Source organism: Bos javanicus, chromosome 24 (genome assembly GCF_032452875.1).
Source record: "Bos javanicus breed banteng chromosome 24, ARS-OSU_banteng_1.0, whole genome shotgun sequence".
In the NCBI taxonomy this organism is placed as follows: domain Eukaryota; kingdom Metazoa; phylum Chordata; class Mammalia; order Artiodactyla; family Bovidae; genus Bos; species Bos javanicus.
Window position 1 is genome coordinate 36,979,622 of NC_083891.1, and position 18,749 is coordinate 36,998,370.

Here is an 18,749-nt window from a genome sequence, read left to right on the forward strand (position 1 = left end):
GACTTCATATGACATCACATCTGAAGGCACTTAATATATGGCTGTTTCACCCACTCTGTTTCTTACCACTGCCAAGTGGTGTGATCGAGCAAGTGGGATTCAAATGGGTTCAGCTGGCTTCTTTAGTAATAAAGCTTTAATTTAATGGTTCATTCATTGATAGTGCTGTTCTGATTGCCATTCCTCCATTTTTATTAACAGAAATTCTCTGCCTCCAATTGATGAGGCAAAAGAACAACTTTGCTTCATCAGTTAGAGATACATGGCTACCTAGAGATACATGGTTACCCTGAAATCTGATTGGTACAAGAAAGCAGCATAAATGGTCTACTTGCCCTTTAATTTGCTGGTGTTCAGAGTGGGGAGTTGGTTTTCAGTTAGTTTCAATAGTGACCAATAGGATTTTTAGATCAATATTGAAGACTTGAATATCATTAGTCTAGATTTTTTTTTTTTAGTAATCTTCTATGTAAGGTTGGTTTAAATTAACTAGTTCATCATTACCTGAAATAGAAGTCAAGTCTTTTAACTGTGTGTTGCCCTATTGTTTGATTTTGGAACGAGGATGTGTTTTTTAATTTTAATGACATGTAATATTTTAATGAAAAGATTAACTCATTTTTCTAATTCTTATATTTGTTTTTTTGTGAAATTTCAGGTTTTCATGTGTTTTTTGGTCATTTACTTTTTCCCGTCCTTTTATTGTTCATGTTTTTTCCCTCTTTGTTGACTTTGATCTTGATTTATGAAGGCTTTTTCTCCTCAGGATGTTAGCACTTTGTTTCGTGTTGCAGTTTACTCCCCTCGTTTATAATTTGCCTTAGTTTTTTTAAAGTTATACTTTTGGAAGAGGTTATAATAGATACAATGGAGAAGGCAATGGCACCCCACTCCAGTACTCTTGCCTGGAAAATCCCGTGGATGGCGAAGCCTGGTAGGCTGCAGTCCATGGGGTTGCTAAGAGTCGGACACGACTGAGTGACTTCACTTTCCCTTTTCCCTTTCACGCATTGGAGAAGGAAATGGCGGCCCACTCCAGTGTTCTTGCCTGGAAAATCCCAGGGACGGGGGAGCCTGGTGGGCTTCCGTCTATGGGGTCACACAGAGTCGGACACGACTGAAGTGACTTAGCAGCAGCAGCATAATAGATACAAAGGTTCTTTATACAGACATCCTGCATAGCCTGGCAGTCTTTATCTCAGTGTTGTAAAGTATTAACCTCTATTTTTATTTAGTACTTCTGTTTTTACATATTTAAGTATTTAATATATATGAACATAAGTGTTAATGCTTTCCTCCAAATAAGTTTACTTTATATATCGACACAAAATAATATGTCTTTTGTCTAAGAGAGCTCTGCTGATGTTAAACACTTTCAAAATGTTCACTGTTCTTAGGTGACATAAAATAGCAGAAAAATCTACCTTGTTAATAAGCAAATAGGTAATTTATAGATAGATTTGTGGTTAATTATGCAAAGGCAAAATTTTAAAATGTTAAAACATATTTCTCAGAAAAATGTAGTACTGTTATAATATTATAATATCCTTATCGGTATTTTCATATTTTTGTAAACTTGACTAGGGCATTTATTTCCTTTCTATAATAATTGATTTTATTCTGTTATTTTTGGTAGACACTTGGCATTTCACCTGGAGAGAAATTTGTCATTACAACAACCAGTAGGAAAGAAATTACCTGTGATAACTTTGGTAAGCAACGTTGCGTTTATGCTTTTATATTTAATATGTTGGACGGGGGAGCCTGGTGGGCTGCTGTCTATGGGGTCGCACAGAGTCGGACACGACTGACGCGACTTAGCAGCAGCAGCAGCAGTACATTACAGGGTAATGACTATTTTATTACCTAGATAAGCATCAAAAACCATTAATATTTTTGTTTACTTTGTTGGAATGGGGGAGGAAACTGGCTCTACACATCTACTTTGTGCAGAGCTCATACTTGTCGAGCATGGTTATAAGAAAAGAGTTGATATCACTCAATGGCTATAAAAGATGAGACCTTGCTCAACATCCAACCACAGGTCTTCTGCATGGACCCTTAAGAGCTACTTCTCCTGACCCACTTGGATTCTCCCATTATCTTTTTCTACCCGGTTATGTTCTAAGATGTGCCAATTTTTCATGCCTGATTCCTTTTTTGATTTAATCATTCTTCGCATTCATATTGATAACCACTTTAATTAGTTCCTCATCTGATTTTCTGTGACAGTTTGACTTAAGAATTGAGTGTTTCAGATGAGTGGAAGTATTTGGACCTATTCCACTGATATTCTTAACACAGCATAACTGATTATAGATCAGTCCATTGTTTGGGGATTTGCCTGTATGATTTTTAAAGTCATTTCATAGATACAATTTATATATTTAAAATTATAATTTCATTGTGTTTTGGATGCTGACTTAGCACTTAAGATGTTACCTCTTGATTTCAGATGAAACTGTTAAAGATGGAGTCACTCTATACCTGCTACAGTCAGTCAATCAGTTACTACTAACAGCTACAAAAGAACGAATTGACTTCCTACCTCACTATGACACATTAGTTAAAAGTGGCATGTATGAATATTATGCAAGTGAAGGACAAAATCCTTTACGTAAGTATTCCCTTTGTACTAATTGTGATAAACTGTCACTTACCTTTATTCCCTTGATCAGACTTTTAAAAAGTTCTTTCATTCTACTTTACTCAAAGACTATGATCAGTTCTTGTGAGCCTCCTTACTTCATCTCTTCATCACAGTGTATTTGTTTTTATACCTAAGTCATCTTACATCAAAGTAAAGATGCCTCTCCTTTTAAAACTAACGTAGAATGAGAATTCATTCCTTTTCAACTCATAAGAGATGGTTCCTTACACATCTACCTCCTGTACATTCTCCTTTCCTGTTATTCTTCCTAGCTTCCTAAACTCTTCTCCCAATTATATTTGTTTTACCTTGCATATTTTTTGTAGCTGAACTGCACAGCTAAGTGGTTTGTGTTCCTTATTGTTTCTTTATAATTCCCTCCCACCTTTACTATTAGACAGTTTTTATCCTACCTTAGATTATTTTGATTTAGAGAATCTCTTCCATCTGGATTCTGCGAAAGTGTTCAGGTATTCATTATAAGCTTGCTTTCTTTCTTTTTTGAACATATGGTTTGTGGGATCTCACTTCTCTGACCAGGGATTGAACCCGGGCCTTGACAGTGAAAGCCTGGAATCCTAGCCACTAGGTTACCAGGGAGCTCCCTATAAATTTTCTTTCTTTTAAAAAAAATTTATTTGTTTTTGGCTGCGCTGGATCTTCATTATGGCACATGGGCTTAGTTGCCTTGAAGCACATGCTATCTTCCCAGACTAGGGATCAAATCTGTGTCCCCTGTGTTAGCAGATGGATTCTCAACCACTGAACCACCAGGGAGGTCCCCTGTAAACTTTCTTACTAAATATTTTTTTCATTGTATATGCATTAGAGTTGGTAGAAAATTAGAAAACATAGATAAACAAAAACAACACAGAGAATATTCCCATCTCTGCCACCCAGATGTAACCACCACCAACACTTTGGTGTTTATCACTTTTTTTTTTTTTTTGGTATTGTATGGTACATACTTTTTTTTTTCCTTTTGTTGTGCCACGTAGCTTACAGGATCTTAGTTCCCCGACCAGGGATTGAACTCAGGCCCTTGACAGTGAAAGCCCAGAGTCCAAACTACTGGACTGCCAGGGAATTCCTGATGCATTCTTTTTTAACCAACCTTTTAATTTAAGATGTACTGAACATCTTTAATATGTATGTCAATATATATTTATTTTAGGGCTTACACAGTATTTAGATAACATAATTTATTTGAACACTATATACTATTGTTGTTGGGACTTCCCTGATGGCTCAGAAGGTAAAGAATCTGCCTGCAATGCAGGAGACCCACGTGGCGCTAGTGGTAAAGAACCTGCTTGCTGGTGCAGGAGATGTAAGAGACATGGGTTCAGTCACTGGGTCTGGAGGATCCTCTGGTACGGCAACCCACTCCAGTATTCTTGCCTGGAGAGTCCTAGGGACAGAGGAACCTGGCGGTTTATAGTCCATGGGATCTCAAAGAGTCTTGCATGACTGAAGCAACTTAGCGCACAGACACCCACACACACACTGCTGTTACTAGACATTCAGGTTATTTCAGGTTTTTTTTTTTTTTAATTGTTACAAATGACTGAATATTCTCGGGACTAATTCTTCTTGTACATCCTTACCTTGACTGCTGTTGTTACTGCTCTCAGCTGCAGAGCCAGGCACTGTGTCAAGCACTTTGTGAGCATTTTCTCATTTGATCCTTAATCCTGTGTGTTAGCTAACATGAAGGTAATGACCTTATTTTGCAGAAGTAACTAAGATAGCCACAGTTTTACTCTCTATAAAGTGTGGTCTGTTCAAGCTCCCTGTACATCACCTCTACTCATTATTGAGCTTGATACAGTGGTCGGGCATCACACCTAAAACTGAATTTTTCTGTCCTTCGTCTGAATTTTCCCTTTACGGAAAAAGAGGACCGTTTTTCCAGTCTTCTAGAACAAGCACTCAAAGCCACCTTGGATTTCTTTTTCTTTCTCCTTTTATATCTAATCAGATACTAAATTCTACTCATGTTTTCCTTTGAAATTTCCCTTAACTCTTTTTCTTCCCATTTCCTACAGTGTCCCTACTTTTCCATTTTCTAGTTAATACCCTTCACTAGATCTTTATACATATCTGATTTGTGATGACTACTTTCCAGCTAGTTTATAAACGGAGCCATCCCCTACATGTTTAGCGTTTGGAAGTGCTTGCTGGAATGCTACTTTGTGGGTTAATTACAGCCTAAGTTATGCTTAAGTGAAAGAGACATTAATTTAGTATGCTCACCCTTTTAATTAAGGAGATAAAAGTGGGAAGTAGTTTGGATACTGACCCTGCCGAAAGGAGAATGTTAGAAATAGTGCTGAGCCACTGATAAACTGAAGGTCAGGCTGGTTGTATAGTAGGAAATTAAGAGCAGTTTTGTGTCAGTTAAGCAGATACATTCTGCCATTTCACAAGTTGGTGTTGCAAGATACCTATATTTAAATCAGCCCTTAATAGACACTTTTATATTTGTCCCATATCCCTAAATGTGCTTAGTTTGACTTGTGCATGATGTAAGTATGTACCACAGACTACTATTTGATTTTATGGTTATGGTCTTCTGTTTGTCTCTCATGTGTGTATGTCTGTCTTTAGATTATAAACTCCTTGAAGCCAGGAATCATGGCTGGCTCACTCATGCTGTGTAGTGCCATACAAGTACTGGTTGGTAACTGCTTTTTTATGCTGGTGGTGATTGATGATGCCTTACTATGTTTGTGTCATTAGGATCAGGATAATACTTTAATTTTAGCTCTTTGGAAAATAAAAGTGATGGCTTAAGGTACTTCAGAATTCCTTCTACTTTGAACTTTTATATGAAGTATTTAGGAGGGAGAACTTAAGCAGTAATGTTTTCTCACTCTCTTCCAGCATTTGCTCTTGCAGAATTAATTGACAATTCATTGTCTGCTACTTCTCGTAACAATGGTGTTAGAAGAATACAGATCAAATTGGTAAGAGAATAATACTCTAAATCAAATTAACTTGTGTTTTTATGGAAGTACTGCAGGTTTATTGGAAAAAAATTAAAATATAAACTAAAAGTAGAAATAATTGTCTGATGTCTCTTCATTAAAATTTTTTCACTTGCCCTTTTCCTATGGATATATGTATACATGTATGTGTGATTATAGTGTACATTTTGTTTGTGATCTTCTATTTTCCCTTAGAAGTAGATTGTAAACATTGCCATATTATGGCTATTCTGCAATGTAATACACCACTGATGCAATTTGATTTATTGACTAATATAAATTATGTAATCAGTCTGTGGCTGTTGAACATTTAGATTTGTTTCCCTTTGTTTTTGCCATTGTAAGCAGTGCTGGTAGCAGGAGCACCCTTATAGATCTTTGTACACATCTCTGATTAGTCCTCAAGCTACATTCTGAAAAATGGAATTTCTAGGTTAAAGGACATGAAGAATTCTAAGGCCTTTGATTCATACAGCTGGAGTGCCTTTTAGAAAATTGTATTAATATACACTTCTCCAGCAATGTATGAGTGAGCCCAATGAATCACATTTTTTATATTGAACTTTTCATGTTTTTAATATTGATACAACTTTTCCTGTCTTTTTGAACTTATTTCATAGCATTTTGATGAAACACAAGGAAAACCTGCCGTTGCAGTGATAGATAATGGAAGAGGAATGACCTCTAAACAGCTTAACAACTGGGCCGTGTACAGGTTGTCAAAATTTACAAGGCAAGGTGACTTTGAAAGGTTAGAGAACCTTACTCACTTTTTTTATGGGCAGCTGGGTATTTTAATAAGGAGAACTCTTCTATTTCTTTAGTTATATACATTGTCAGCATATTTATTTAGAGTTTTATAGTAAAATAGTTTTTAAGGTCAATACTTAAAAAGTCAAAACTGCATAAATCATATTGTACCCTCCATTGAATGATTCTTTCTGCATTTCCTGAAGTGTGTAGGAGTTATGTTGATATGTTGCCTACTGTGGAGTTTTCCCCCTTTTCTTAATAACTTAAGTTTGAAGAAAGCTGTATAGTGTCTAGAGCAGTAGAATGTTTTTTAAGTGGGCTTTAGAAATCACCTGATACCTCGTGCAAAATGTCCAAGGGAACCACATGTAGTTCTCTGGAGCTTACTGTGGCTCTTTCAGGGCTCTGCTTTACAAAACGTTCACAGCTGTTAGGGAGTAGAGTCTAGTCAAGAGTTTTGTATGGGAATATGTTTGTAGAAAATATCCTGAATGAGAATGTCATAAAGGAAACAATGTATACTCAAAGCTGTCAGGGATATAAAGATTTAGCTCCTTGAGATAGTTGAATTCTACTTAGAGGCATGACTCACTGTGGGATTGATGTATAAGCTATGTTTTATAATTTAGGAAACACACTTGGGGAGAATCTGTTAACATTCGTATTAAGAAGTTAGTATTTATTCATGTCCTATTTCCTTTGCTCTTAGTTGTGTCAAGGAAAGTCACCCAAGTTTAAGGATCTGTCTCAATAATGTGTAAAATTAATATAGTTAATGCATTTGCCTTCTCATTTCTGAGATTTCAGCACTCAGAATTTTCATCAACTTTGTAAAGCCTTCCAGTGCCATGATGAGAGGCAGTAAGTAAAAAGCAAGGGCTCTGGGATCATTTGGCCTCGTCTGAATTCTAGCTTTATTAGTTGTATGACACTGGTCAAGGTACTTTACTTCTATCTCAGTTTATGTATCTGTAAAATGGGGATAATACCGCCTAAGGTTTTGTGAAAACCAAATGAGTTAGTGCATGTAAAATCCTCAGAGCCTGGCTAATAATGATAAGCAGTCAGTAAATACAAGCTATCATGGTAGCTATTCGGAGAAGGCAATGGCAACCCACTCTAGTACTCTTGCCTGGAAAATCCCATGGACAGAGGAGCCTTGTAGGCTGCAGTCCATGGGGTCGCTAGGAGTCGGACACTACTGAGCAACTTCACTTTCACTTTTTACTTTCGTGCATTGGAGAAGGAAATGGCAACCCACTCCAGTATTCTTGCCTGGAGAATCCCAGGGACGGGGGAGCCTGGTGGGCTGCCATCTATGGGGTCGCACAGAGTCAGACACAACTGAAGTAACTTAGCAGCAGCATGGTAGCTATTCCTTCTCATTCTTGGCCTCAGATTTTTCTCCAACTGTTGTTCTTCACCATTTTCATGAGTACATGCCACTTCAAGGATTTATAAAATAGCCATAAAGAAGACAGTGATCTTTTGTAGTCTAAAGATAGAATTTAGCATAAGATAGAAATATTCGGTAGAAATGAAAGGAGGACAGATGGCAGATTGGGGCAAAGGGTCAGAAAAATGTTAGTTAAATCAAGTGGAAGAGTTGAAAGAAGTGGAGCCTACAGTTTGTTAAAATTTCTTTAGATTTTAGCACAGCACAAACTTTTAAACCTAATTCAAATATTAGGGAAATTTTAATTTTTGGAAGAAATCTACCTGTTGCTGGGTCTGATCCTAGCTTTATGGATATTGCATCCAGAAACAAAATTGTTGTTACAGCTGTCATGTACTCATACTGTATTTGAATCCAGTACCATCAGTCCCTTAACTCAGTCCAGTTTCTGTTAGTGTGAGTTGTAACCCTCCTCCCCTGCTCTTCTCTAACTTCTACTCCTATAGAAAAAAATGATCAGTTGTTTTACTGCTTCCAGTTAAGTTGTTTTTTTTTTTTTTTTTTTTTACTGGATATAAGGATGTTCGTATATAGGGAATAGGCTATGGAAGAAAAGGAAGGATAGCCTAAAAATACAAAGCAGCTGACTGTCTTGACTATAGTTTATGTTGTAGTAGAGGAAAAGCCTAAAGTAAACCAAAAAATATATAAGCACTTCAGTTATCGATAAGAAAATATCAAGTAACATGTTAGAGCCTGATGGCTGTCTTCTTTAGGTGAAGTGATAAGGAGAAGTGACCTCTTTGAGGTTACATTTCACTTGAGGCTGGAATGATTAGAAAAGAAACACCCAAAGTGAAAATCTAGGGGAAGAGCATTCCAAGTAGAAAGACATCAGCAAAGACAAAGACCCTGAAACGGTGATCACCTTGTTTCATTTGAGAGACAAAAAGAAGACCAATGTACTTAGAGCATTTTGAAGTCTCATTCACTTTGGTACAACCCTTTCCTCTCTTTTATTTTGAAAAATTTCAGATTAATAAATATGTTGTAAAAACATATCAAATAAAAACATGTCAAATAAAAAGCCAGCAATAAGTCAGAAAATCAGTTGTACTACTCCTGTATCCTTCACCTAGATTTATGTTAACATTTTGCCACATTTGTAATCTTCTGTTTATGTATGTATGGGTGTACACATGCATGTACACAGAACACACAGTCTCTCTTTCTAAATCATTTGTAAGTTGTAAACTCGATATTTTACTGCTTAGTACTGTACCATGTATTTCCTTCACAGTTATGTTCTCATAAATAGCCATAATTTCATTATTACACTCAACACATTTTTCAGTGATTCAAAATAGCTAATTATAATGTCCATATTCAGATTTCCCTTTGCCATGTCTTTCATGTCTCCTTTATTCTATAATTCCCCGTATTTGTCTTTCATGAAGTCTTTTTTTTTTTTTTTAAATAGAGTTCAGGCTAGTTGTAGAACAGTCTACCCTCTGGATCTGAGTGTTTCCTGAACACTATTCGTTCCCTCAACATTTTATAAATATTTTCAAACATACAGAAAAGTTGAAATTCTGTAGTCAATACACAACATATTCATACTAAGCTTTACCACATCTCTTTTTATTCCACTAACCTTTCAGTTTAGTTCAGTCTCTCAGTTGTGTCTGACTCTGTGAGCCCATGGAGTGCAGCACGCCAGGCCGCACTGTCCCCATGATCAACTCCTGGAGCTTGCTCAAACTCATGTCCATTGAGTCAGTGATACCATCCAACCATCTCATCCTCTGTTATCCCCTTCTCCTCCCGTCTTCAGTCTTTCCCAGCATCAGGGTCTTTTCCAGTGAGTCAGTTCTTTGCATCAGGTGGCCAAAGTATTGAAGTTTCAGCTTCAGCATCAGTACTTGCAATGAATATTCAGGACTGCTTTCCTTTAGGATGGACTGGTTGGATCTCCTTGCTCTCCAAGGGACTCTCAAGAGTCTTTTCCAACACCACAGTTCAAATGCATCAATTCTTTGGCACTCAGCTTTTTTTATAGTCCAACTTTCACATCCACACGCAACTATTGGAAGATCCATAGCTTTGATTAGACTGGCCTTTGTTGGCAAAGTAATGTCTCTGCTTTTTAATATGCTGTCTAGGTTGGTCATAGCTTTTCTTCCAAGGAGCAAGTGTCTTCTAATTTCATGGCTGCAGTCACCATCTGCAGTAATTTTGGAGCCCCCAAAAATAAAGTGTCTCACTGTTTCCATTGCTTCCCCATCTATCTGCCATGAAGTGATGAGACCAGATGCCATGATCTTAGTTTTCTGAATGTTGCGCTTTAAGCCATCTCTTTCACTCTTCTCTTGCACTTTCATCAAGAGGCTCTTTAGTTCCTCTTCGCTTTCTGCCATAAGGGTGGTGTCATCTGCATATCTGAGGTTGTTGATCTTTCTCCCGGCAATCTTGATTCCAGCTTGTGCTTCTTCCAGCCCAGCATTTATCATGCTATACTCCACATAGAAGTTAAATAAGCAGGGTGACAATGTACAGCCTTGACGTACTCCTTTTCCTATTTGGGACGAGTCTGCTGTTCCATGTCCAATTCTAACTGTTGCTTCTTGACCTGCATACAGATTTCTCAGGAGGCAGGTCAGGTGGTCTCGTATTCCCATCTCTTTCAGAATTTTCCACAGTTTATTGTGATCCACACAAAGGCTTTGGCATAGTCAGTAAAGCAGAAACAGATGTTTTTCTGGAACTCTTTCTTTTTCGATGATCCAGCGGATGTTGGCAATTTGATCTCTGGTTGTTCTGCCTTTTCTAAAACCAGCTTGAATATCTGGAAGTTCACAGTTCACGTATTGCTGAAGCCTGGCTTGGAGAATTTTGAGGATTACTTTGCTAGCGTGTGAGATGAGTGCAGTTGTGTGGTAGTTTGAGCATTCTTTGGCATTACCTTTCTTTGGGATTGGAATGAAAACTGACTCTTCCCAGTCCTGTGGCCACCGCTGAGTTTGTCAGATTTGCTGGCTAACCTTTAGGTCATTAAAAAAAAACCTGATAGACTTTAAAACTTTAAAAAAATTACTAAATTATTTTTGACTGTGCTGGCTCTTTGTTGCTAATGTGTGGGCTTTCTCTAGGTGTGAGAGCAGTGGCTTCTCTTGTTGCAGAGCACTGGCTCTAGGTACACAGACTTCAGTAGTTGCAGTGAGGGGGCCTCAGTAGTTGTAGCAGATGGCCCCATAGTTGTGGCTTATGGGCTTATTTGCCCCACAGCATGTGGAACCGTCCCAGAGCAACGATCATACTTGTGTCCCCTTCTTTGGCAGATGGATTCTCATCCACTAACAACCAGGGAAGTCCAGGTCAACTTATTTTTTGGTTCAGTTCAAAGTAAATTACAGATACCAGTAAACTTTTCTCCTGCTGAGTCAAGTATTGATATCATTATGTAGAATTTAATTTTTTCTTCTGAAGTAAAATTTACCTTGAAATTTTACCCATCTGTCTTAAGTATATCTTCATTAAATGGTCATATTTTTATGGTCATATAATTAATACCAAAGTTGTGCAGCCATCACAACTAATTCTGAACGTTTTCATTACTCCAAAAGAAACCCTGTACCCATTTATAGTCAATTCTGCCTCTCATTACAATCACTGATATACTTTGGATAGTTGTTAATCTATATTTCACTTGTGTTTCTTAGTGATTTCAGTTAACATTTTAAACAGTCCACTTTGGATAAATGCCATTTTAATATCAATAATGCACAAAAACTTTGTTTCTATATAACTTCATTCCCCTCTCCTTTGTATTATTATTTTCATATAAATGACATCATTATACATTATAACCCTGTCAATACAGTTTTATAGTCAGTGCTTTAAACAGCTGTTTTTTAAATCAGGTTGGTGGAGAGTTGTAAAAAATACACTGTCCTTTTCTATTTATATAGTTACCTCTACTTTATTCTTTATTTTTTCTTGTATTCAGATTACTTTCTGAAGTCTTTTCAGTTCGTTCAGCAGACTCTTCTTTAGTAGCTGTTTCATAGCAGATGTGCTAATGACATATTCCCTCAGATTTTATATGTCAATATCTTAATTTCTCCTTCAGTTTTGAAGGCTACTTGTCCTGAATAAAGAATTCTTGGTTGACAGTCTTTTCCTGGCAATACTTCGAATATGTTAACCTACTGTCTTCTGATTCCATAGTTTCTGATGAGCAATCAGCTTTTAATCTTGAGTATCCCTTGTATGTGATTATTCACCTCTCTCTTTCACTTTCAAAGTTCTCTTTTTTTCTCTGGCTTTTGATACTTTGATTGTGGTATGTCTGGTTTTTAAGTTCATTATATTTGGTGTTTGTTGAACTTCTTGGAGGTCTAGATGAAGATTTTCATCAAATTGGGGGAGTTTTTGGCCATTACTCAAATATTCTTCCTCTCCTGTCCTTATGTGGTTCATCTTTGTTTCATTTCTTAGACTAAATAATTTCAGTCAACCTGTCTTTAAGTTCACTGATTCTTTCTTCTGCCTATTCATATGTGTTCATGAGTCACCTATTGAAATTTCTTTTGAGTTTTTCTTTTTTTTTAATTCCAGAATTCATTTGGTTCTTTGTAGTTTCTGTTTCTACTAATAGTCTGTATTTGGTGAAATACTGTTTTCTTACTTTTTTTACTTCATTAGAAATAATTTATTAGTTCACTGAATGTATTTAAAATAGCTGATTTATTTTTTAAATTTTTAAAAATTGAAATATAGTTGATTTACAATGCTGTGTTAATTTCTACTGTACAGCAAAGTGATTCATTTATACATACATATATATATATATATTCTTTTTTAAAAACAATTATTTTCCATTATGGTTTATCACAGAATACTGAATATAGTTCCCTGTGCTATACAGTAGGACCTTGTTTATCCATCTTACATATACTGGTTTGCATCTGCTAACTGCAAACTCCCGCTCCATCCCTCTCCCACTCTCCACCCTTGGCAATTACAAGTCGGTGCTCTATGTCTTTGAGCCTGTTCTGTTTCATAAATGTTCATTTGTGTCATATTTTAGATTCCGCATATCAGTGATATCATATAGTATTTGTCTTTCTCTTTTCTGACTTCAATTAGTGTGGTAATCTCTAGGTTTCATTCATCTTGTTGCAAATGGCATTGTTTCATTCTTTTTATGTCTGAGTAGTATTCCGTTGCATATACGTACCATACCTTTGTCATCCATTCCTTTGTCAGTGGGTATTTAGGTTGTTTCTATGTCTTGACTATTCTGAGTAGTGCTGCTGTGAACATAGGGGTGCATGTATATTTTTGTCCAGATATATGCTCAGGAGTAGGATTGCCAGATCATATGTCAGCTCTGTTTTTAGTTTTTTGAGGAAGTGCCATCATGTTTTCCATAGTGACTGCACTAAGTGACATTCCCACCACCAGTGTAGAAGGGTTGCCTTTTCTCTACATCCTCTCCAGCATTTGTTATAAAATAGCTGACTTAAATCTTAGTCTGGTAAGTCTAGTTAAGACTTGGGCTTTCTCTGGGACAGTTTCTACTGAGAGCTGTTTTTCCTGTGTTTAGGTCCGATTTTAATATTTCTTGGTGTGGCACATAGCTTTCTGTTTAGAACAGGACATTTTAAATAATGTAGTGTGGCAGATCTGGAAATCAAATTAATCTCCCTTCCCAGGGTTTATTAGAACTTCTCTGTAGCTCAAACAATAAAGAATCTGCGTGCAATGCGGGAGACTTGGGTTCAATTCCTGGATCAGGAAGATCCCCTGGAGAAGGGAATGGCAATCTTCTCCAGTATTCTTGCCTGGAGAATCTCATGGACAGAGAAGCCTGGCGGGCTACAGTCTGTGGGGTTGCAAAAAGTCAGACAGGACTGAGCGACTAACTCGCACGCATACCCACAACTTATTGTTCCTTTTGTCTTTTTGTTGTTTATGTAGTGACTTCCCTAGACTAATTCGGTAAAACCTGTATTCTTTATATTGTGTTGCCTCTGAAGTCTGTGCTCAGTTAATCTAATGGTCAGTTGATGATCAGACATTTTTCTTAAGTGTCTGGAACCACTGAGTCTTCCAGCTCTTGCCAAGGGGTTCTGTGTGCACATGGGCTATGTTTTTAATGTTCCTACAGGAAGTTGAATGCTCTGCCTTAGCTTGTAACTCTTGCTTGCACTGAATATCAAAGTCAGCCAGAAATGAGAGATTAGGGCCTTTTCAGTACTTTCTTGAGTATGAATACAGTCCTGAACAGGAGTGTGATCTTCTTGATTCTCGTGAATGTGTTGGAGCTTTTCAGAACCACTATTGACCTCCCATTCTCCAGCTTTTCATTCTAAGTTTTGGGACAGATCTGTGTTTTTTTCCAACTGTTTTCATTGCCTCAGTCAGCTATGATGATAAACATCTGCCACTGATTGTTTCTGACAAATGACCCAGGGAAAATGCATTTCACACTGAGCAAATTCTGAGTTAGGTCAAATAAAGACAGACCCTGCAAGTAGAGGTTTCTAGGGAACTGTCAGATCCAGTAATGGCAGTTCTGTGGGGAAGGAACTTCTGGGAAACTCCAAACTTATTCCAGCAACTCCTAGGCTGTTGGTTTTCACCATGACTGCAGGGCTGTTGGTTTTCAAGGCTTCTCTAGAGCTGGTGAGAGGGGAATGGGATAGGGTATGTGAACACGTACCAGAGCTAGCAGTTTTCACCAAAGACTCATCGATGTGTCTTAAATAACCACTCCTTGGATTATTGGTAAGACGTAAATATTTGGAGTTTTGAAAAAGTTGATTTTGACAATTTTTTCAGGTATTGTTTTTGCTTTTAACAAAGTGGATTTTCATAGGTTCTTAATGTGCCATTCTGGAAGTGATCATTCAGTTAACTGGGTTTTGATGAGTGTGTAGTACACTTGTGTAATCTAAACCCCTAAGATATAGAACAGTACCTGGATATAGGAAATTTGCTCATGAATGAGGCACTGTTACAGTCATTGCCTTCCTTATAAGTTAAGTTAGATACCTAAGGACATTGTTGTATTATTGTTTTTTCATTTAATCTATTTTGTGGAAGAAAGAAAGGTGACATTAGTTAGGTCACTGGGTGGCCATAATTCAGGTATGTGTTGGATCAGTGCTACTTTCTGCACCATCAACTTGCTCAGTAATTGAAACTCTCTCAACTCAGTCAGCCATTTTTGGGAAAAAATAGCATGCCACGTGGCTCACTTCCCCTGCCATTATTAGGTTGTAGAAATGGACTTCTGACAGGATTTTCCCTGATTTTTCCTAAAGAAAAAGCTCCTTTGTCTTCAGTATTTTTCTGCAATGAAGATGATCTTTCAAGTAGATATTTGTATTTACTTGAATTTAGAGACTGAGAATGTAACATGTAGCCACCGTACTTTGATTTGGTTATTTCCATTGTGTCTCACAGGCTCAGGGATATGTGGCCATTTGTCACTTTTGTTGAAGATGAATATGTCTTCATTGAATCTGATTTTTTTTTTTTCCTTCTGGTAGATTTGAGATAGATATAAATGTACATACATATAGTCACTTTACCATATTTCCTGCCAATCACTTGGATTGTTTTGTTTCTTTTTACTAATTTGATCTCTTCTATTCCTTTTTCTTTCTTTCTACAATTTTTATGATGTGGTTTCATAAAGATTTTGCTTCTCTTTTCTAACAAATAACTTCTGTTTCACAAAGATAATGTGTCCTCTTACATTGAATCAAGAATAAGAGTCACACACACACACACACATATCTAGTGATTTCTAAAGATTTGTTTACTTTGTGTTTTGTTTTACTGTGCTAAGAACTTGTCCTCCCTCCTGGAATCAAAGTAGGACATGTGTATCCTGCCCCTGAATTTCCGCGTTGGCTCTGATTGTGAAGCGGTGCGTTCGCCCTCCACCCCGGCTCGGAGCACCCGTGAGGGCACCGGCTGTGTTCAGGCGAGGCCGCTCCGGCTTCTCTGTTTGTCGCAACAAGCTAGAGATTTTCAAAGCTACACTTTTGAGTAAAAAGCCTTATTAAAAGGAAAACGTGATTTAAAAAAAAAAAAAAGAATAAGAGTGAGATATTTTCTGAGATTCTTTTAGACTGTGATATAAGTTTATTTTGAAGGAGGCAACTTTACTACTTCTGTGATGCAAAATTGTTTCTTAAGGTCTTGAATTGTATTTATGCTTGTATTTCTCTTCATGAAGGGAGATTTATATTTCCCTTGAGTGTGGGCATAGGAATTTTCTGGACTTGTGTTTACACAAGTCTAAAACTTACTGGAAATTACTATTTTGGGCCTTATTTGTTATCATAGGGTTTTTGCTTAGATTGGGCTTTCATGAATGGAAAAGGAAGCTTACTGCCTGGTCATTATGAATGTCCATTCCTAATCAGTGAACAGAATTCCTTAGTTTTGAATCAGATTAAGTATGTATTGTTTTATCTCTGAGTTGCCACAGCCCAAACTTTTGATATACTTTCCCTTATGTGTTTTAAGGAGAATGTTTAGGGGAGGGTATTTACAGCTTATTTGCTAGAAGTATTGTTACAGTAATTAAAGTCTTTGAACCTATTTAACTGTTTTTTTAATAGACATTATGTTCATAGAATTTAATTAGCTATAATTCTTGATTTATGATAATTTATCAGTTCAAGACATGCACTTTTAAAGTTTATTTATTGAAAAATTTAATAAGCTGAATAACCAGAATTTGCCCCCAATCTGATAAGTAGAATATTTCCTGTGACTTCTGTGTCCTCCTCACTTATTCTACCTATTCCCCCACCAAAGTTAACAAATATTTTGCATTGTTTTTGTTTCCTTTTTTATTAATAAAATGTGTATATCTAATTTTGCTTGTTTTTGATAATACAAAACATAATCATACTGTATGCTGACCTACAAGGGACTTGAATTTTCATTGAGTATTAGATTACTAAGATTTCTTATTTGTGTGGGTCTGTAGTTCATTCATTTTCATAACCATGTAGTCTTTTGTGTACACCAAAAAGAAATCTCATTCTATTTATCCAGTCTCCAGTCCGTAGGCATTTGACTTTCTCCCCCAGTTCTTAGCAGTTGCTGGCAGTATTATCTTAACGCGTGCACTGTGTGTGGAGTGTTCTGTTATGTATGTTTCCTGGTCCAGATCTACATAAGCTTTTAGGTGAATACCTAGGAGGGAATTTGTAGGTTATAAAAATGAATGTTCCAACTTACAAAATAGTGGTGAATTATTTTCCAAAGTGATAAATTATAATTTATACCTTAAACCACTTAATAAAAGTTTGATAAAACTCACTTGGGAAACCATTTGGGTCTGGTATGTTTTTTGTGGGAGGAATTTTTAACTATTGCTTTGACTTCTTTATAGGGTTGTAAGTATATTTTGGCTTTCCACTATTGATTTAGTGTTGGTGCATTCTGTTTTTATTAGAAATTACTCTGTTTCATTAAATTTTCAATTTTATTGGCATATAGTTATTGGTAATGTTGTAAGAGCCAGTGTTTGGTTTGTTTTCTGTTTTCAAATTCTCTGATTTTTGCTCTTTATCATCATATATGCCCTTCTTACTTTGGGTTTACATGCTTTTTTTGGTAGTATCTTGATGTAGAATCTTAAGAGTTTTATTCTTTTTTTTTTTTTTTTTACTTTTCTAAGTTGAGTATTTTGTGTTATAAATGTTTGTCTCAGGACTACTTTTACTGTATCCCACAAATTTTAACATGCTTTAATTTCACTTTCATTGATTTTAGTGTAACTTTTGTTTTCCTTGCAGCTTCCTTTTTTTATCCATGAATCTTTTTTGGAATGTGTTGTTCAATTTCCAAATGTTCCCAATAGATTTTCTTGCCTTTCTAGTTTGACTTATAGTCAGAAAACATGCTCTATATTGTTTCAATTCTTTTAAATTTGTTGAGATTTGTTTTATAATGTAGGATATGATCTATATTTTGGTGAATTTTCTGTGTCCCTGAAAAGAATGTGTATTTTGCTGTTGTTGGGAGTAGTGTTGTGTCATTTTCAATCAGAGTCCATCAGTGAATGATACTGTTCAGTTCTTTCTTTTCCTTGTTGATTTTCTGTGTAGCAGTGACTTAGGGGTATTGAAGAACTCCACTTATTTGCAGGTTTGTTGATCTTCTCTTTTCAGTTTTCTGAGTTTTTGCTCTGTGTACCTTTAACTTGTGTTATTTTGTGTATGCACAATTAGGATTGTTAGAACTTTTCTGTGAAATGACCCTGTAATCATTTTATAATGCTGCTGTATGCTGTGTTTAGTCACTCAGTTGTGTCCTACTCCTTGCGACTCCATGGTCTGTAGCCCACCAGGCACCTCTGTCCGTGAGGATTCTCCAGGCAGGAATACTAGAGTGGGTTGCCATACCCCTCCTCCATAATGCTGCTCTGTCCCTGTAATTTCTAGCTCTGAAGTGTATGTGCTACTTTAGCCATTCCAGCTTTCTTTTGGTTCATGTTTGGTATATCTTTTCATATCTATTTTCTTTTAAAATACTTATATCATTATGTTTGTTTGTAATGAGTTTTTTATAGACAGAATATGGTTGGGTCATTTTTAAATTCAGTCTGCCAATTTACTGTAATTATTGATACATTAGGACTTAGATATGTCCTGTTTTAACTTTTCTGTTTGTTCCCTTTGTTTTGCATTTGTCTTTTCTGGGCCTTTTTGTGGTTTACTTGAACATATTTTACTATACCATTTTCTTTATAGTGTTTTTGAATATATCCTTTATTTTTTAATGATTGCTCCAGGGAATACTGGACATTTGCCACTTAAAGTGAATTACAGAAATTTCACCAAATTATTTAGGTATTTTAACTGTCTCCCATTGATTATTTAGTTTTAAGTGTTACCGCTGCACACATTGAGAACTACATCATACA

At 36.4% G+C, this 18,749-nt stretch overlaps 1 protein-coding gene across 5 annotated transcripts in view; it reads left to right on the forward strand.

Annotated features, from left to right (window-relative positions):
• SMCHD1 (structural maintenance of chromosomes flexible hinge domain containing 1) overlaps positions 1-18,749 on the forward strand; it is a 129,697-nt gene that overhangs the window by 11,661 nt on the left and 99,287 nt on the right. For 4 of the 5 annotated variants that reach the window (XR_009733269.1, XM_061399827.1, XM_061399829.1 and 1 more), the window contains exons 2-5: positions 1,637-1,712; positions 2,456-2,617; positions 5,537-5,619; positions 6,261-6,391. Coding sequence is in view for 3 of the 5 variants with exons in the window: in XM_061399827.1 (XP_061255811.1) it covers positions 1,637-1,712; positions 2,456-2,617; positions 5,537-5,619; positions 6,261-6,391 (452 nt within the window). In the remaining 2 variants the exon portion in view is untranslated. Of the gene's footprint in view, positions 1-1,636; positions 1,713-2,455; positions 2,618-5,536; positions 5,620-6,260; positions 6,392-18,749 lie in introns of those variants that run through there. The other variant, XM_061399830.1, reaches the window with a different exon arrangement.